Source organism: Sparus aurata, chromosome 14 (genome assembly GCF_900880675.1).
Source record: "Sparus aurata chromosome 14, fSpaAur1.1, whole genome shotgun sequence".
Lineage (NCBI taxonomy): Eukaryota > Metazoa > Chordata > Actinopteri > Spariformes > Sparidae > Sparus > Sparus aurata.
The window spans coordinates 23,644,436-23,665,300 of record NC_044200.1 but is presented as its reverse complement, the minus strand read 5'-3'; the positions used below and the strand labels follow the sequence as shown (position 1 = coordinate 23,665,300).

Here is a 20,865-nt window from a genome sequence, read left to right as displayed (position 1 = left end):
TGGTCACCATGGGTCATTATAAATGCAAATCCCAGTGAAAAAAATATATATATATACATACACACACATTTATATTTATGATATCATCACGGACATGAATGAATTCATTGAGGAAAGGAACATTTGCCAGGAAGGTGTTTATTCAAAGAAAAAGCTTTATTAGCACAAACACAATCACACCACAACTATGTACAAAGCATAATCTGCCCACACAACAAACGGGAAGATCACAAGAGGCCCAAAATCCTGCAGCACCGCGAAGTGTCTGTTTCTGCAGACGTCTGTGGTGCTCTGTACTCCGGAATCTCCTCTCATGTGACAGCAGTGTGGCACAGAGCTCGGTGAGCTCCCGGCTGTGAAAGAACGGAGGTCGCACAATCCATCCAGACACCCGCCATCTTGTGCCGTCTTCCTCCTCAGACATCAGGTCCATGGCGGCGCACTTCGAAAGGTCCACCTCATCCTCAGCAGGCACTCTGTCTCGCTTCCAGCAGCTGTAAAAACAATCAATAAAGACGATCAGTACTGCGCGTGCACTGCGTATTGATACAACACATCTATTATTTAATAGAATAATAGTCACATTGACCAAAAACGATCTAATCTAATAAATCTTACCCTCTTTGTCCTCGATCGACTCCGAGCTGAACTCCTCACAGCCTCCGCCTGCGATGCAAGATCTGCTTGTTTGTTGTCCTGCGTTCTGTCTCGTAATGTCTCACAGGCAGCTGGAAAACAATTAAAAAGACTGGTATGAATAAAGAAACGTAAGTCACAGTAAAATTAAAGAGGGAGAAAACAGTAACAGTTACTTACACACAATGGCGTCATTATCGGCATCGTGTAAATCTGGACTTGCAGACGTGGCTCTGAGCTAACAGGAGGCCGCGGCCTTGTTATGAGGCGAGGTTAGTCTGTGAAAACAAAATGCTCGCAGCGATAAACCTCCGTGTCCCTCTGCGGCAGCGAAGCTCCGTCCGTCGGCGACATTCTTCGTGGCGACCCGGCAAAGCTTCTCCCGTCCGTGCAGACGTTCTCTCGACAATGGCCGGGCCGCTAGCCTAGCTCCTGCTAGCTAGCTTAGCCAAACTTGCTTCGTGTCCATTAAAACACAAACACTTCGACTGCGATGGAGAGTCCAACTCACACAGCACGTCGTCCGACAACAGTTCACAGTCTGTTAGTGATAAAACACGACACTGACGACACACACAGTCCACTGTCAGCGGCTCCACGCCATCAACTTTTTTTTTTTATTTATGAATCTTTACAATACAAACAGTAAAAACAAGCAAGTACAGTCATTAATACAGAAAATAGATTGGTCAAGAGCAGAGCCAGGGGAAGTTTCAAATAAATACATTAAAGCCCCTGTACGGAGTTTTCATTTAGTGTTGATTTTGGCGGCCCCACTGGACGAAAGCGGTGGTGTTTTGCCGGAATGAAGACTGCATTTCCCATGAGCCCTAGCGCCCACTGTCGTGAAGACGTTGTCTGGCCGGCGCGCGTAGATTTGTTTTGGAAACGTCGGAAAGAAGACGGGACTTGCTTTGAAAGCTTTTTATTTTTTTTAGCAGCTATCTACAGCGTGCATATGGACGAGGTAGTGTATCTAATTGTATCTCTACTTAATATAATATGCCGCCGGTGAAACAAAGTTATGCTGCTGTTGCGCTGCAATTTCCAGGCTATATATATTACCCACGGTGCTACAGAGCTAGCGTTACAGCAAAGTCACAGTGATTGTGATGGATGTTTTGTTCTAAGTAAGAAACTGAATCATTTATAATGACGGAGGATATTACCGATGCATCGTTGCAGGTCGGCTGGGCTGAGACACACAGCTGAAATGGATGCGTGATCTAAGACGTTTGTTGTCGTTTTTACGAGTGTAGTATCTTGAGCTAATCTAGTGGTAACGTTAGCCAGCTTTGTTGTAACAACATAAATTCACGTATTGCTGTAAACTACGTCCCGCATTACCTTTCATAAATGAAATAAAATGTACATACCTGGCTAGGAGGAATCGGGCAAATTCCGGATCAGACTTGAATCCCTTCAAGCCCCGCAACTCTCTCCATCTCTCAAAAGAATCTCCAATGTTTATACGTGTTTTAGCCCTTGCTCGATCGGATTCCCTCTTGGCCTTGCGTTGGTCTTCGGTGCGAATTCTTTTTCTTTTCTTTTCAGTATCAGCCATGAAAAACGTTTTAGCTCGGTTAGCACACCGTAGCAACAAAACAGATATGCGGAGTGTCGTCAGTTCTGGTCTGACTGCCGTAAATCGTTTCGTCAGTGGTCCGACCCGACCAAGGCCTTTCAGAGATATGGAATTAGACTACTTAGAAAAAGCGTATCTTCACGCTGATGGGCTCATTTGCTGTTGTAGGTAACAGAGACACATCAGCAGAAACCAGAGACTTTTCTATATCCAGTTAAAAACTCCGTACAGGGGCTTTAAATATAGAGCATAACTGAATGGTTTTAGCAGCTTTCTTATTTTTTAAATCATAGATGGTTTTAATGTACTGTTCCATTTCCTTACCAAAAGAAACAAAAGACGGTTTAGAGTTACTGAATTTGGCTTTGTGAATATGATATTTCCCTTAAATGATCAACAAATTAATTAGGTATATTTCTCTTTGCTTCTTACTTTTGTTGTCAAGGAAACCAAACAGTACATTTTTCCAAAACAAGAAAAAATCAGAGACAAGTTTATCAGTAATATATCGGGATAGGTCTTTCCAGAAAGTGGTGGTGTAGGGACATCGCCAGAAAAGGTGCACCATTGTTTCTGGAGATAATCCACAAAAACAACAGTTAACACATATGTCAAGCTTAAACCTAAGGAGATATTGCTTAGCAGGATAATACCTATGTATGATTTTGAAAGAGACTTCTCTTACTTTATTCATAAGGAGGTATTTGTAAGGAAGGTTCCAGATATTTCCCCAATTCAGGTTGTCAGCAAAGTTAGACCGATAGGGAACAACATTAGGGGTACTGGTAACCTCTCTCTGGAATAGAGGGCGAATGTTACGAATATTATTCCTCGTTGTGGTCGTAAACATATATTACCAACTGAGGTCAACTTAGGGTCCAAAGCTGGTAAACAGTCTGGTTTTCCAGTCCCTTTTAAGAGAGTTAGAATACCAGATGGGATGGCATCCATAACAATTGCAAACTCTTTTGGGGTGATTGGAATGCCAAAAGTGTGAAGGAATTCAGAATCAGCAATGTTCCATTATCATTTAGAAGTTGGGATACTAGAATTATATTATTATTGAACCAAGTTCTATAAAATAAAGATTTATTCTTGAAATTAATCAGCTGATTATTCCAGATGTAGCACCTATGTGGGGAGAAATTATGTGTGTAAATTAGCAACCATGCTAAGAGCATTTGTTTGTGGAATTTAGATAAAATTAAGGGATTTTTTTCTATTTTATAATCACACAAAAGTAAGTATTTTAGGCCACCAACCTTAGAGAAAATATAGTTAGGTATAAAGTTCCATGAAGATGTTGGATCTTTTAGAAAGTGCTTTATCCAATTTATTTTAAAAGTATCATTAAGGGTTGTAAAATCAAGAAAGTTTAGACCACCGTGTTCAAAAGTGTTCATAATAACAGATTTGTTCACATAATGCGTCTTGTTTTTCCAGATAAAATTGAAAATTAGTTTATCAATGGAATTACAAAGCTTTTGGTTAACAAACAAGGGGATCGCTGCATATGTAAGACGAGATAAACCTTCTGCCTTTGTCAACAATACACGACCTTTCAAGGATAAATCTCTCTGCAGCCATTGATTAAGCTTTTTCTTTGTCTTATCTTTAATCAAATTAAAGTTTACAGAGCATCTCTCCTCCTCATTTTTCATTATAGTAATCCCTAGATAAGTAATCTTATCTTTGTTTGGTATGTTACAGACCTGGGAGGTGTCGCTTTCCTTGAGGGCAAAAAGTTCACACTTCTTAAGATTTAAACAGAGTCCAGAAGCTGCGAAAATAATTCTATTGTTTTGATAGCAATTGGCACTTGGCTGGCCTTTTTTTAAAAATAATGTAGTATCATCTGCTAGTTGGGTGAGGATAACTTCTCTTTCTGCAATTGAGATTCCTTTTAAAGCACTATTTTTAATATGGGTGGAAAGAGGTTGTGTACATAAAATGAACAGGTAGGGAGACGCAGGGCAGCCCTGCTGGATGCCTCTTTGCAGCTCAAATCTCGGTGATGTCCCATTTTTTAATCTAATAGAGCTAAAAACCTTTAAAGTACATTGTTCTAACAGCTTTACAGAAAAAATCTCCAAAACCAAATTTCTCAGTAGTTTGAAATATAAAGTTATGTTCTACTGTGTCAAAGGCTTTATAGAAGTCCAAGACAAAGATAAAGCTATCACCTGGACATAAAAATGAATAATCAATTATATCTAAGACAAGCCGATTATTGTTTGAGATATGTCTTTTTCTCATGAGTCCTGATTGGACTTCATCAATAATAGGGTCTAAAACATTTTTTAATCGTTTTGCAATTATTGAGGCAAAAATTTTGTAGTCAGTGTTTAGTAATGAAATAGGTCGCCAATTATCAATAAACAGTGGATCCTTATTGGGTTTGGGGATTAACGTAATCAAGCCTTGGGTCAGTGAAGGAGGTAGAGAACCTTTTTCAACACTTTCTAATATTACTTCAAGTAGAAAGGGAGCTAGATCTTGAGTAAAAACCTGATAAAACTCTGCAGAGAGGCCATCAACTCCAGGAGATTTGTTAGTTTTACAATGTTCAACTGCAAATGTGATTTCCTGCAAGGTTATAGGGTCATCGCAGAATTTCCTATCATCTTGAGAGATTGGTGTGACGATAAGAGAGTTCAAGAATGTAGTGGTTGATTGATGGCAATATTTCGATTTGTATAAATTTCTATAGAAGTCCGAACAGAAAACAGCTATGCTCTTCGGATTATCAGTTACAGTATCGTTGATGTTAAATTGCTGGATTAAATTGAACTTCCCGTGATATTTTTCCAAGCCAAAAAAATAGGCAGAGTTCTGTTCCCCTTCTTCAATCCACCTTTTTCTTGACCTTATAAAGGCACCTTTTGCTTTGTTGGAGTAAATCTCATTTAGTTTAAGTTGTTCTGAAATTAAAGTTAGTCTTTCCTCTTCTGATATATCTGTAGGGTCCTTCTGGTACAAAGAAATTATGTTAGAGACCACCCTTTCTTCCTCCAATTTACGATTTTTAGATAGGTTACTACCATACTTCCTCAAATATTGACCAGTTTTAAACTTCAAAAGTTCCTAATTGCTACCAAAAGTATCCTCTGACTTTGCTTTGTTCCAAAATTCCAATATTATTTTTTTTATGTCTGCTTTTACCATCTCGTGTTGTAAAAGCGAACTGTTTAGTTTCCAGTAGGCATTTCTACATTTTGTAGAGGGGGCAGAGTGTAAGGGGATAAGGATGGAGACTGCATTATGATCTGTTAATGGGGTTGTGATGATATTAACTGATATTTTATCAATATTCAAATGAACAGACACTAACCAATAGTCCAATCGTGAACGTCTGGTGGCACTTCTATTACTCCAAGTAAACGCCTTCATATTAGGATTGTTAAACCTCCATACATCAATCAAGTTACATTTTTGCATAAATAATTTGAGGTTTTCATTTACTGCAGTGGAAAGACGTGGAGGCCAACAGTCAATGTTGTGATCTAATATCATGTTGAAATAACCCTGCTGGACGCCATTAACTCTCCGCTCCTTCTTCCTCGTCACTCACGCTCCGGTCTACCCGGAAGTGTAAAAACTCTTACAGGTCATGAACTCTCACACGCAATAAGAATTACTTTTCAACTGTTTGTGAAACATTCAGAACCCATGAAATTATAGAAATACTTTTTTTTTTACAATTCAATATCTTGGTTATCTCAAAATATTTCATGCAAATTTTAACTTATTAACAACTGGTGTTTTATCTTTAACTTGTTCCCAGGAGAGAGTGAGAGAGATTCGCATTCGCAAACCTGAAATTCCACGTCAATCTACAGTGCCGCATACTGACGAAAATCCCACTTTTCATGCAGTGGTAAAGCTGAAGCCTTCAGTATTAAAGATCAACACTTTACACACATGAATAATATAAAACCTCAACACTATACACGTCTACCAAAACAAGTATTAAACCTGCTGATTGAATAAATGATCATCACCAAGCTCAGAGTAGAAATGACATGAAGTCGTCTTGTTTCCAAAACATTCCACTAAATTATTACCCATAAAATGATAATAACACAATGTTTAGTTGTAATTCTTGTGTTTGTGCAGTGGGAGGCATTAAATGAATGAAATGGGAGATGAAAAGCAGATGGAGCCACAGAATAAAATGCATCAAAGATTGAGAAAATACACACAAACACATAAGTGAGGTAAATACATACGAGTGCAGTTCCAACCTACAGTGACTTCACAGTTCACTGATCATCATGTGAACATGAAGCTGAACCAATATAAATCACAGCAGCCTGTAAACTAACATCTGACACGTTTACGTCTCACTTATTTCAACACTTTTGTCCTAAACTGTCATTTCTGCTTCATTATTTCCCTCAAGGACACTTCAACATGTATTTCTGTTTATTTATATGGCACTTTAAAAGCACTCACATCAGTTTGTTGGACACAAATAAAACAGCACAACAATGAAAGAGTCACAAGAAAAGTATTACAGGGACAATTACAAATATAAAGATAAAGACAGCAGAATGAAGAAAACAGACAAACACAAATATGTCAAACCAAAATCAAACAAAGATGAAATCATCAGAATCAGCCGTTAAAAGGCGTTTTATACAGGTGTGTTTTGAGGGGGATTTAAAATGGGCCACTGATTCAGCCCAGCTGATCTCCTCAGGCAGGTCAAAGTCTGGAGGCTCATGTGGAGCTGAGGAGCTCAAGTTTCAAACTACAAACCTTGTGATCGCTGACTGAGCAGCTCAGGCCGAACAGCTGACCAGCTGAGCTACAGCTGCTCATGTTCATGTGCTTTGTGATGCAAAATGTATAGAGTCTCACTGTGAAGTCGTCGCCTCAGCTCTGAAGTCCAACCCCTCACATCTGACACATCTGGACCTGAGTCAGAACGACCTGAATGATTCTGCAGTGAAGCGTCTGTGTTCTGGACTGGAGAGTCCAAACTGTCGACTGGAGACTCTGAAGTCAGTTCATGTGTTTTTTTTTCTGCGTTTGTTACATTTCAATCTAGAACAGAAGTTTTAAATTTCCTTCAGTTCACACACACACACACACACACACACACACACACACACACACACACAGCTCAGTCTGATCAGTGATGAAGATGATGGAGGATGAAGCTCTCAGTCAGTCAGCTGTGTGTTGATGGAGATGACAGTGGTGATGAAGATCTGTGCTTTGATTACAGCTTTCTATGTGTGTGAGACAGAGCTGCTCGTTTGTGTTGAAGGTGAATCGATGGTGGAGAACTTTTCTGTTTGCTGGTTGAAGTCTGTCGTGTGATTAAAATGACGTCCCAGGCTGCTTAGAGTCCGTACATCCAACTACAATTCCCACAATTCCTTGGGAACAATCCCATAATTCCTCTGCAGTTTCCTTCAGGTCATTTCCTCAGCCAGTAGGAATGAGATGGATCGGTGCTGGAACTGTGAAATAATTCTTTAGAGTAACTGTGGTCAGTTGTGCACCAGAGGCAGGTTCAGAGTTCACCTGGCTCTTATGCTCACTGTGCCTGCAGCGTACAGAAGCAGGATGTTGGATTCACGTCTGTTTGCAAATCCACTCAACTGGTTTTCTTTAAGAGCTGTTGGCTGGGATATTTGTAGAAAGAAGCTCAGTGGTACGACGTGTTGTCTGAACACATCTGGAGCTCAAAGTGTTCACAGCTGTTCCAAACAGCCAAAGGTGGAGTGAAGAGCTGCTGGAGACACAACAATGGTTTAAATATGGAGAAGACGTGTCACATGTTCAGACAGTCTCTGCTGAAGACATTCATAGTGTTTCACTCAGCTGTTCATATGAACAGTGACAGAAATAGTTGTGTAACAAATGAACAAAGAGCTGAGAGAGAAGTTCAAACCCCGCCTCCTTTCTCACCTCCACTCAGGTGACCAATCACACAGTGAGGTGTGTGTTAATGTTGGATTGTTGGTTTTAAAGTGACAGACACTGTTGGACACAGACCGTCCTAATGTAACATCAGAAAGGTGTGGCCCCACTCACATTTAAATCTGTCAATAGAAAGTGTTGAATCTTTGAAAAAGGAGCTTTGATGATGTTAAAGTCACGCTGGACAAAAGACACATGGATGTAATTTAATGTCATCTCTGATTGAACACACTGCACGTGTTGACTGTCTGAAACTCTGAAGACAAACTTTACAACATTGAAGATATTACACTGCTGATGTCAGTTATAAATGCGACACCATTATTTCACACATGTTGTTTTCACATGTTTAAATCACATTTTAATATGTATTTGAAACCTTTGTTCACACTTTCACAACATTATTCAAACATTGTGAATCTTAGTGTTCATGTCATCAGGTCTGAAGGGGATCTGACCTCATAGATTTGATGCTGATTGACTCTGAGCATCTTGTTCAGCTTCATATTTAAAACAGATCTAATATAACATTAAACATTCATCACTGGTTGATTCTCTCTGAACCTCTTAATCATTTGATTCCTTCGTGCTTCTGTGAATAAAAACAGAAACCAGTGTTTTCTTCTCTGTCAGACGATAACAAACATGTTTGTTCAGAACCTTTATGATAACATGTGACGTTTATACTGACTGAAATATTTAAACTCAGGATGATTTTGATCTGAAACAGTAGAATCAAATCTTCAGTCAGTTTCTGTTGGTTTCTGTTTGGCTGCACAACATGAGTTTGTATAGATGGAGCCTCTGGTGGAGCTGCAGAGTTTAAGAGGTGGAGTCACTACGTCTTTATTGAAGCAGCAGCACGTTGTCATTAATATTAATGAGAGCTCTGTTTCACTTTGTGTATCTGACAGTTTTGGACCTGCAGCCTGTTGGGTTCAGGTGTTTGGAGCTTCATATTCTGAACTTGTTCAGCTCTGAACAGAAGTTTAAACACTGAATGATTTCAAGCAGGAACATTGTCTTCTAAACTCACTTTATTTATTCTTTATTCAGTTTGTGGCGCTGCAGGTTGTCAGAGATCAGCTGTGATTCTCTGATCTCAGCTCTGAAGTCCAACTACACCCATCTGAGAGAGCTGGACCTGAGCTGGAACAACCTGCAGGATTCAGCAGTGAAGCTGCTTTGTGATTTTCTGCAGAGTCCAAACTGTCGACTGGAGACTCTGAGGTGAGTTCACTGACTCTCTGTTACTGTTGGACATCTTATATGTTTAATTAACAGTTGAAGCTAATTTATGTTCAAACATAACTTTTTAAACGTCCTTTTGTTCATATTTTCATGTTTCTTGATGTAATTTATTGTGCAGTCACTAAAGACTTGTGTTTCTTGAAGAAACTGTAGAAAATGTAAATGAATCTTTAAATTTTTTGTAAATGGTCTCATCTGTAAACAGAAGATCCTCTGAACTCATATTTGATTTAAAATCATCAAGTTCACTTTAAAAGGTATTCATGAATAATGTCTGATCACACACACACACACACACACACAGTATAATTGTAGTTGTTAATGTGTGTTGATGTGAACAGGCCGGTGAATGTTGTGTTGACAGGATGATGTCACCATGATGATGATCCACAATACAGAGGTGAAGCCACGCCCCCTCTGCTCGACCACCTGGGACCTTATTTCAGAAAAAATGAGACAAATAATTTTCTGCTCTGGTTTGAATTGTGTCATGAATCTCACAGATGATGTTTGTCAGTTTAAAAGAAACATTTTCTCAAGAAAGTCTCAGTTTGTCATAAAACTAATAAAATCTAAGACTGTGAAAATATGTGATTATAAAGACGACACAGCCAACAGTCGTTAAGTGACGTCTGGTTTAACGCTGACTGAAACCTTGTAGTGTCGTCCTGAATATCAGCAGCTCACAGAACTGACCAACTCTCCTTTCACATAACTGCAGCTGTCAGTATGACCACACCTTCTTCTGTGTGGAGGCGGCGGCCATGTTGGTGTTGGTGACGTATGTTGAGTGAGACGAAGTAGTTCACTGAGCGGTTTAACACAAAACTACATGAGATTTTACTTTATTTACCACAAACAGACACTTTCTTGACTGAAATCAGGTCCCATGAGGTCCACCTGAAGGGGCGGGGCTTCCCCTCCCTATAGAGAGGTGTAGTCTGTAGTCCTAACACCAGAAATCTGTTAGCATGTTAGCATGTTAGCACATCCTGTTCCCTCGTCTCAAAGTCTGTGAGTGTGTTGAATGTGTTTTCAGTTAAATGTGTGAAATAAGGTGTGTGGTTACCACAGGCTGAACATATTTACACGTTTTGTTCTCCAACATAAAATCCATCATTAAATGTCCCACAGTTTAATTCTGAAGCTCTGCATGTGTTAAAAACAGTTAGCGGTTGCTAACAAGTGTCTGAATGAGACTACAGAGGTTGTCGGGGACATTAAACGTCCTCACAGCGAACACGGAGACTCATCTACTCACTAGTCCGTCTTTACAGGCCCACTTTAGTTACACACTATTCTAACTGGTGGGAATTAAACAGTTGTGGATTCAAATATCAATGTATGGTAGAGAAGATGTCAGGATGTGAGAGGAGGGGAGATTCCCCTTCACCTGAGGTGTGGGGAGGTGTCAGGGATAGAACAGGTGAGGAGTTCATATGAGGATGATAACAGAAGGCAGCTAGGATGACACTTATTGTCCAGTCAAACATCAGAGGGTCACTGCCTTGGGGAAGGCATGGGTAACACCTGTCATAAAGTATGTAACCACTGTTCTGCTGTATACAAGTCAAGACAATGTGGAAGACTGCAGAGAACACTGTGGCTCTTCTCTCCATGCTGCATGTATTAAAGAGAAACTGTCTCCTGTGTTTATCTGATCGGCTCTTCTGATTGGCCCTTTTAGAGACCACCCATCAAACTATTCAGAACCAATATCGTCTGATAACAATCAGAGCACCTTAATTAGGACACAGTGATGTTGAGCTGCACATTTAAACCTGAACACATCTGATTGGATTATACATTGATTTTTATCTTCATCATTTATTCTTTATTCAGATTGATGAGCTGCAGTTTGTCAAAGATCAGTTGTGATTCTCTGGCCTCAGCTCTGAAGTCCAACCCCTCCCATCTGAGAGAGCTGGACCTGAGAGAAAACAACCTGCAGGATTCAGACGTGAAGCTGCTGTCTGATCTGAAGGACAATCAACACTGTAGACTGGAGACTCTGAGGTCAGTAGAGGGTTGGAGTCAGTCCACGCTGGTTTCAGCAGTATTGTTCTGAACACAGTCAGTATCAAAGTGAAGATCCAGTATTTCCTGTTTCCCTCAGTGAAGCTGTGAGAGGAGAACGGTGACAGGCTTCATGATTGGACAGAAAGACAGAGAGAGAACAGTCAGCCAATCAGACGAGCCAGAAGCTTGTTGTGATCTGAGGCCTGTACTGCGAAGGGGGCTCAACATAGCCAGGCTTTGTGCTCATGATGCAGCTCAACAAAGCCCCAAGTCCCCAAACAGAGTTAAACGGTACTGCGACGGTGGTTATCAACTTACTTTGTCAAGTCCGGTTCTCTGCTTTGTGCTCTGCGCGCGTACATGTAAAAGGGGGCGTTTGACGTCATATTATTCTACTTCCGTGCGAAAATGGATCGATCCCGGGCCACATATTTTACTCAAGATGAGCAGATTCTTATTATGCAGGACTATGAAGAATTCAAGGACACAATCACGGCAAAAAGTAACACTGTCGCCGCCAGTAGAGCGAGGGAGGGCTGCTGGCAGAAAATAGCTGACCGTGTAAATGCGTAAGTTAACAATGATTAATATTAAGATAAATATTATATTAAGCCCTTAGTGTTTTAATTTCTGAAAGCTCAACATTGTGCAACTTTTACATATTAACCCTCATCCATTTAAAAAATAAATACACTGAGGTGACAACTATCTTTTTTCATTTTTGAATGATGTCTATATTGTTTTCACATTTTACTGATCTCAGTTATAGAATGCGCGTGTGTGTTTTATTGAAAGCGAGGCTGAGTGTGCGTAGGCTCGGTGTTTTTTTTTTTTTTTATTACTGTGTCGGGATGAACAAGCAAATGTAGCGACTGTCCCTGTACAATGACAATAAAGAGCTTCCTGACAGTGAAAATCGCTCAAGCCTGTAAGATTTGTGTTTGGGTGTACACTGCCCTACAACGGGTGAAACATTGATCAGTTCATCAGTTTATTCAAGCCACATCAAAGAAATAATTAACTTTGCTCATTATCTGTGACAAATAAATACTAGGTTGGCCTAATTAATATTTCATATTGCATTTTATTAAGATGTGGAAGCAGCAGTCGGACATGGCAGCAAGTTAGAGCCAAATACAAACACATCATTCAAAGTGGTATGTAGCCAAGCTGCCCCATCATTTTGTCAGTGTGGATAACATACTGTTTCCCATTTTATTTTAATATATCACTATCTTAAGCCAACAGGAAGAAGAATGAAAAGGGGAAGATTTCATTATGCAAGCAAGTAATACTGATGATGTAGAGGGGTATGAAAGTAGCTTACATTACCAGATATTTTATAGAATCCTTCCTTAACAAGCATTGTGCTCAAATGACTTGGGAACACTACAAACACGCAACACGCAGTGTTCTTGCTCAGATTTGCTGCATCACCAACTGAATGTAAAAAGGTTCCCGTGGCAAAAAAAAATGAAGGGCTACACAAACAGTTTGCCTTACAGTGAGCGCACAGCTTCTTCGAGTGGCATTCCTGACACTCGGCTCAATAAGTGAGCAAATGTTCCGTATTCCCTCGGCTGAAAATCTATATCGCTCATAGAGAATTTCATCAGGAAATGCCAGCGGATCAGCGCGATCTCGAAGAAGCCGCTCACATCGTAGTGCTGCCAGAATTATTCTTGCTCCCAGGTCCACCGGGTTCTCAATGAATGGTGACGCCATCTCCGAATGATTTACACAGTGAAACAGCGGCGCTTTTATAGCCGATTTTAAGCTGAAACTCTGAACATAACCTGGTCGGGACCAGGTTATGAGCTAAGCATAAGTTACCATGGTGATCTAGCCGGGTTAAAAGAGAGCCACCTTTGTAGTACAGGGAAGCCTGGCTTTAGACTCAACATACCTCGCTAACCCACTAAACTGGCTTCGCAGTACAGGCCTCTGGTGTTGAGTTGATGTGAAGACGACTGTTGTTGTTGTGTTCATGTCTACAGGAAGTAAAGCTGGATTACAGCTGACAGCATCACAGGATGTGTAGAGACAGTCGTCCTCATCTATCACATGTGATCTCTCTAAAACACTAAAGAACTGATCAGCTGATCTGTGTCACAGCTCTCAGGTCTACGGTGGCCCTGAAGGTCAAAACACAACAACATTTCACACAACATCAAACTGTGGACAGGGACTCGGGTTCTGTCCAATTACAAACAAGAACGCTGTCCCACCTTTTCTGTAATCTGAGATGTTGATGTGTTTTGACCTTCAGGGCCACCGTACAGATCAGTCTGACTGAAGCCTGCAAATCACTGCTCTGATTTCAGAGAAGCATCATTACATTTAGTAACCATGTGGTGTTTGTACAGAGCAGAAGCTGTGCTGAAGTCCAGTAACCACAGCTGATGTTTGACTGTCAGTCTGTGTATGAACATGTAGGAGCTTTAACATCATATATTCATCTGTCCATCTGTCTTTTGTTTGCTCCACATGTTTTACAACAGACTCCATATTTACATATTTGTAATGTTTCAAAGCAGATGAAATATTCAGGTGTGACTGAGACTCTGGTTTTTAACAGCTGTCAATCATCATTAAAATGTTTCTGCAGCGATGATGCGTTCAGGGACTCTCTGCAGTTTGTTTCACTGTGTACTTGAGTGAAACCTGCAGAGTAAACCTGTGAGCTTCACTCCAACACGTTAACATGAAGCTGAAAGGAAGCTGGCTACGCTACACAGCCGCTCCACTTGTGGTCTGAACAGGACTGAAGTCCTGCTGGTCTTTATATCACTGACTGACAGCTGATGGAGGGAGTCTCTGGAAACACTCATGTATCACTTCTGCTCTCTCTCATTCTCTCATCAGGTGGGGGTCGTCAGTGTTTGAGTGATGAAAGGTGGAGGTGTTGAGAGGATCAGCTGTGTCCTGATGATCCAGAGAGGTTGAAGCAGCACCATCAGCTGGTGGGTGGAGAGGCTCTGACTGGGCCGTGTTACTGGGAGGTGGAGTGGAGAGGAGAGCTTCATCCAGCAGTGACTGACGGACCAATCACAACAAGTGGAGATGACTGTCAGTGCTGCAGTCTGAACTGCTCTGAGATCAGCTCCACTGTCACCAAGTCCACCATCCAGCTCCATGTGTTGGGGCCACTAACTGCCCTCCCTACTGCCCCCTGGATTTAACACCAACACAAACAAATCCATCCAGTCCAAACACACATTTACAACTACAACATGTTTATACTTTAAATATATTTGTAATCAACTATTTTCACACATTAAGTTACAGCTCAGTATCTGTGTGTCACTTGTGCAGCCTGACGTTGAACTTGAGGGGAACGTTTTAGACGTGACACCAGTTTGATCATCATATTTCCTGCAGCATCAGTGAACTCCAGTTTAACGTGCGACCCTGCTGGTTTACACATCACGTGATCAACACACACATGAAGTCAACCTGTGGAGCTTTTTCCCTCTGAGGTCAGTGTTGAAGCCGTTCTTATCACCAGCGTTCATGTTCTGGAGCTGCTTTCTGCCAGCAGATGTCACCGTTTCCATTGTGTCGCCTCACTGAGGTTTAACTGAACCATGATGTGAAGGATTTCTCTCTGACTGCATTTGCTATCAAATTAAATGGAATCAGAAATGAGTTCAACTTGATTTAAAGATGTAATATGTAACATTCCTGCATTAAAATGTGTAAAAACGACTCGACCTTTGTTCTGTATGTTGTTGAGTTGTGTTCTTACATCACAACAATGTTCAAACCAGAGAAATCCACAAGTTTACTGGAGGTGATGGTGTGTTTTTAAGACACGTGAGCGCTTTATAGTTAAACTGTGGGACATTTACTGATGTATTTTATGTGGTAGAGCAGAACGTGTAGATATCTTCAGCCTGTGGTAACCACACACCTTATTTCAGGCTTTAAACTGAAAACCAACTCAACAACTCATCAACTTTGAGACGAGGGAAGCAGATGTAGTCCAACATTCATAAAATGCTGAACTTAGTACTTCTTAGAATACTTACATGAATAATATGAAGTATTTTTGATGTGTACTTTTTGAGTAATACCTTGTCAATTCCTAAAATAAAAATGTTGAAAACTTTGTAGTTTAGTCCATTTTAGACAAATAAATAATTTATTGATGCTGATATTTATTGAACAATTAATTAAATGCTTGATTACTATTTTCCGTGACACTTGTGGTCTGTTTGAGAGAGAGAGAGGGACAAAATGGCCGACAGCCTTGGACATCAGACTGACCCTCAGTCGTACTTATTAACTACAAAATACTTATTAAAAACAAAGAGGGGAACATTAATATTGGAATACCAAAACTCTTGTTGCCAAAATGTTCCATTGTGAGCGACAGGAGATTCTGAATGAACTGATGTGGATCGGGAACGATGGAGGAACGACAGCGAGTTCAGAAAACTGGTTCTGTTTGTTCTCCTGCAGACATTAAGTTTGGAAGTGAACACGGAGCTTCTGATGGTCGGTGGAGCTCTTGTGTCTGAAGTCTATACAGCCGAGAGTGTGAGTCTGTTTGAGCAGCACAACATTTCCTACTGATCTGATAGAAAACATTTGACAACACCAGGCTTGTAGAATCAGTTTGACTCATTTAATGCTTCATCACAGACGGACAGAAACCAAAGCAGTCTATGTTGTTGAGGATGTTCAGGAGTCTCACAGCCTGAGGACAGAAGCTACGTCAGCGGTTCCTTCTGGTTCTGTTAGTCTGTTCAGTATTCTTTGAGCTCTGAGCAGACACCTCACCTCTCCTCTGTCACTGATGCTCTGTGGATGGATGGATCACCCGCTGCAGAGCCTTCCTGTCCTGGGCCGAGCACCAACCAGACAACATGTCAGTCCACAAAACTTGATGACAGGAAATCAGGATTCAGTTCAGGAAACCGTCGTCCAGCTCGTCCTCAGCAGCCTGTTCCTCTGCCCACACTTTCAGCTCCTGGCTGTTCTGGTTCTGGAGAAACCAACAGTGACCATCAGCACTCTGCAGATATATCAGCCATGTTTGATCCCCCTCGTAAAGTCCAGGTGAAAGATACTCACACTTTCCCTTCAGGCTCCTGTGGAGGCTCGTCTCCATTGTTTGGATCGTCTTGTTCGTCTCGGTGATTCGTCCTTTCAACCGTCCATCACCTGCAAGATGAGAAAGAAGAGCAGTGGTAGTTTCACGTCTCTTTGTGCAGGTTTTGTGTATTTGTGGAGGTTTTGAGTGAATTTGTGGAAGTTTTTAATGAATTTGTGGAAGATTTTGTGTATTTGTGGAAGTTTTAAGCGAATTTGTGGAAGATTTTGTGTATTTGTGGAAGTTTTTTGTGTATTTGTGGAAGTTTTTTGTGAATTTGTGGAAGGTTTTGTGTATTTGTGGAGGTTTTAAGTGAATTTGTGGAGATTTTTTGTGAATTTGTGGAAGTTTTTAGTGAATTTGTGGAAGATTTTGTGTATTTGTGGAAGTTTTTTGTGAATTTGTGTGTCATTGTGGAGGCCTTGAGTCTATCTGTGAAAGTATTTAACGTGTAAACACTGAGAGCCACAACATTAGAACCAGTGACAGGTGAAATAAATAACATGGATCATTGTGTTCCAATGCCATGTTCTGCTGTGAAACCATGAGTCCTAGCATTCATGTGGATGTCTCTTTGAAAAACAGCAGTCACCCAAACACAGCTGCAGACCGAGTACACCCCCTCATGGCAGCAGCACTCCTTGATGGCAGTGCCCCCCCAGCAGGACAACACACCTGCAACACTGCAGAAACTGCTCAGGAACGACCCGAGGAACGTGGGAAAATTGTCCTTGCTTGGGCCTTTATCACAATTGTGGTGTCTCAATGTGGTGGTGCCGCTGGGGAAACAATATTGACGCAAAAGTGCTGCTTATTGGGCGAAAATGGGACCGCAGTCCTGTCAAAGTAAAGATGCTAACATGTCGACATCGGAACGCCAATATAAACAGCAGAGAAGATTTTTCTCAAAAATGCATTTCAAACACAAACTCAGTGTGTGTCCAGAGAATGGCTCTGTTATTCACCATCAGCAGCTCCTGTGTTTTGTTTGGTCTTCTCCAAACTGAGCTTGGTGAAAAATAGACTGAGATCAAGCAGCAAGACCGAGTCAGTCATCTCACACTGATGTCTACTGGGCACGACATCCTTCATCATTTGGATTTTAAGGACATAATTAGGGCGTTTTCTTCAAAGAAGACCAGACGAAAGCACTTCTAAAAAGGTAAGAAAGTGCTGTATTTATAGCTTGTGCAGGTTTGAAATTGTTGTGGTTGTGCATTGTTTTAACAGAAATGCACATTTGCTCAGATGTTTGTCTGGATTATACTGCAAACCTTCTATAAATGTTGCTCAGTTTCATCTTTTTGGTACCTGGCATTAGGCCATGTTGCTGTCATGGTGCTGAATGGAGTGTGTTTGTGTGTCTGTGCAGGTGCATGTGATTGGTTGACAGGCCCGCTGAGGCCAGAGAAGAGGCTCCTATTTTGATCTGTTGCTGTTCTTTGCTTATGCTGTTATTAGTTATTATCAGTGTTTGTGCAGACAGCTGATGGTTGCTGATGTTTTTCATGATATCGTTTGAAATCATACTTTCACACATGTTGGTTTTATTCTCACCATAAGTTGCTGTGTGGTTGTTAAATAAAGTGTATTGTGTTTCTGCTCAGTGGGCTCAGTGATATGTTAATAACAATATTATGGTGTTTTCTGGCTCAAAGAGGGAAAACTCACTGTTGTATGTCTCCAAAGAAACTAATGCATGTTGTGATGTAGATGACCGAGATATGACACTTTTTTAAAATGAGACTCTATAAATGGAGGGTGGGGGGCCTACAAACCCTCTCAGCCCCGGGGCCTAACACTAGGTTAAGGCGGCCCTGCCTGTGATCCATAAACATCAATACAAATAAAGTCAATCCAAGAAAATCCCAAGACTTAAATACTCCTGTTTGCCTAATGGGAGAAGTTCCATTTCCCCTTCGACACAATCTTTTTAACATCGGGCTTGACAGCTGTCAGGCTTCTGCAAGCAGTCCTCCAAAGACTGGTTTGACAGTCGGTTCCTCTCATGCGTTTTTATAGAGTTCATTTTTGAGAACGCAGCTTCACAGGTGTATGTTGATCCGAACATGGTGAGCACATACATGGCCAATGTCTTCAGTGTGTCATCCTCTTGGGGACAAGCCCCCCAAAAGGCGCTCAAGCTTTCAGCAGCACAGAGAGCAGCTTCATGTCACCAGCGGCCTGGATGTCAATCAGTTCACTGTGAACAGCCGCCTCGTCCAGCGGCATCACCTTCCTCACGTTAACGGAGAATTCTCCACCTGGGCTGATAGTGAACGGCTCACGCACGAATCCAATGACATCCCTGGAAATGGCAAAGACATCAAATCTGTCAGAGAAATGTTCCCTCAGCTGTGTGATAAATGTCTTCATGTTCTCTGTGGCCCTGCTGTGAGCCGCTGTCTTAAGTGTGCTAAAGTGTAGCAGCCTCCCCGACAACAAGTCTTTGTGGAAAACATCAAGTTTGTTTCCAAAGGCATCAAGTGTTTCCACCATATTCACCACAGGCTTTTCTTTCCCCTGTAGTTGTAGATTTGGTGCGTTCAAATGCGAAAATCTGTCCGTTAAAAATGCAACGTTGCACATGTATTCTGCGTCTTGCATGATGCGCAGGTGGTCAGCTGCCGCTTTTGATGGACTTTGCTTTAAAAAATCCACAACTTGATCCCTGAGTTGAAGGAAACGCTGCAGAGCTCTGCCCTTAATGAGCATGCGCACGTCGTTGTGGAGTAAGAGGTCATCGTGAGAGGCTTCAGATTCCTGCACAAGTTTTGGGACTAAACTGTGCTGTGTGCTGGAATTCCCCCTGATGAAGTGAATTATTTTCATGTTTTGTCCAGAACCTCTTTAAGATCGCCACTTCACTTTGCACACAGCACGCTCTGGTGAATGAGACAGTGAAGTGTGTTAATGCTGGGAGCGACAGCCTTCATTCTGTTCACTAGTCCTCTGTTTCTGCCAATCATGGCAGGAGCATCATCTGTGACAACCAGGCTGACTTCTTCAAATGACAGTCCATGCTTCTGAAATAGTTCCTCCAGCTTACCAAAGATAACAGCTCCAGTGGTCAGGCCCTCCAGTGGAATCAAGGCCAGCAGCTCCTCTTTGAAATCTTTGCCATCAAAATATCTGAGGAAAACGCACATTTGGGAAATGTCAGTATTGTCCGTGGACTCGTCAATAACCAGCGAGAGGAATCTGTCTTCTTTGATCTCATCAATTACAAGTCGCTGGACATCCTCTGCCAAAACATGGACACGGCCAACAGCAGTTTTAGCAGACAGAGGTATCTGCTTAACAGACGCAATGATCCTGTCCATAGATTTGTCAGTGGCAAGTTCCTGCAGAACAGCCACCATGCACTCCTTAAAAAGCTCAGCATGGGTGAATGGCTTGTTCTGCTTGGAGAGTACCCAGGCAGCCCGCAGAGACGCATTTGTTGCCCTCTCTTGTTCACTTGAGGTTGGGTTAATAATTCCGCTGGCATCATGGGAGTACTGAGATTTCAAAGCAGCAGTTTTTCTCTGACGGTCTCTGTCAGGATATGACAGTGGTGACGCCTCAGATTGGATTCTTTAGCGACAGCGACAGTTTGGTTGCACATGAGGCACACAGGTACAGCATTTCTAACAGCTGGCACTCTCCTCTAGCAGCTCCGTCACTGACTGTGGGCAGCACATGCACACACACACACACACACACACACACACACACACACACACACACACACACACACACACACACAGCATATTGTTCCGCGGTGTCGCTGGCTGCAAGCAGCACACACACACCCGACACACGGCTCTCTGACCCGTTTACATCCCATAATTATTCATCCCCTTAACTGTTTAGCAGCGTGATCAAGGGTGTAAAACACACTGATGTTTAACAGTCTGTAGATGTTTCCTCTGTCCATTAATATCATTAAATGGATTCATTGTGTGACAGTGGACACACCCAGGGGAGGCTGTTAGAAGCCACACATGAAGGAATGTGAACAATGAAAAAATAAAATGTTCAAATACATTTAAAAGTCCATAAAAATAGTTAAATGATAACAATTAAAAATAAATATAGTTTCATGTCACATTATGTAAATTAGTTGATGTCTATATTTATTTAAAGTTTCATTATTGTTGCATTTAATGTCACATTAACTTATTATTGATCATTTTATTAATGTACTTTAGATTCTGACAGTTTCAGTCTGATGATTGTTTGATATTCAGCTTTTTTCTGATGATACAAATCTTTTCTTATAAAAATGAGTTTGCTGATAAAATGAAAGAGTTTCTAAATGTTGTACTTTGATGATGATGCAGCATGTAATCTGTAAAGT

General features: G+C 41.3%; 1 protein-coding gene and 1 long non-coding RNA gene across 2 annotated transcripts in view; one reads left to right on the top strand and one right to left on the bottom strand.

Moving 5' to 3' along the window:
• LOC115595771 (NACHT, LRR and PYD domains-containing protein 12-like) overlaps positions 1-15,066 on the top strand; it is a gene marked incomplete at its 5' end in the record, with an annotated part of 38,265 nt that extends 23,199 nt beyond the window's left edge. The window contains 3 exons of the mRNA XM_030440583.1: positions 9,212-9,385; positions 11,249-11,422; positions 14,291-15,066. Of these exons, the coding sequence (XP_030296443.1) occupies positions 9,212-9,385; positions 11,249-11,422; positions 14,291-14,315 (373 nt within the window). The remainder of the gene's footprint in view (positions 1-9,211; positions 9,386-11,248; positions 11,423-14,290) is intronic.
• A 973-nt stretch (positions 15,067-16,039) lies between these two features.
• On the bottom strand, positions 16,040-16,578 carry LOC115595838 (uncharacterized). The gene is made up of 2 exons (XR_003986803.1): positions 16,505-16,578; positions 16,040-16,415 (listed from the first exon to the last, which is right to left on the bottom strand). It is a non-coding gene; the product is annotated as an uncharacterized LOC115595838 (long non-coding RNA).
• Positions 16,579-20,865: the final 4,287 nt, after the last annotated feature.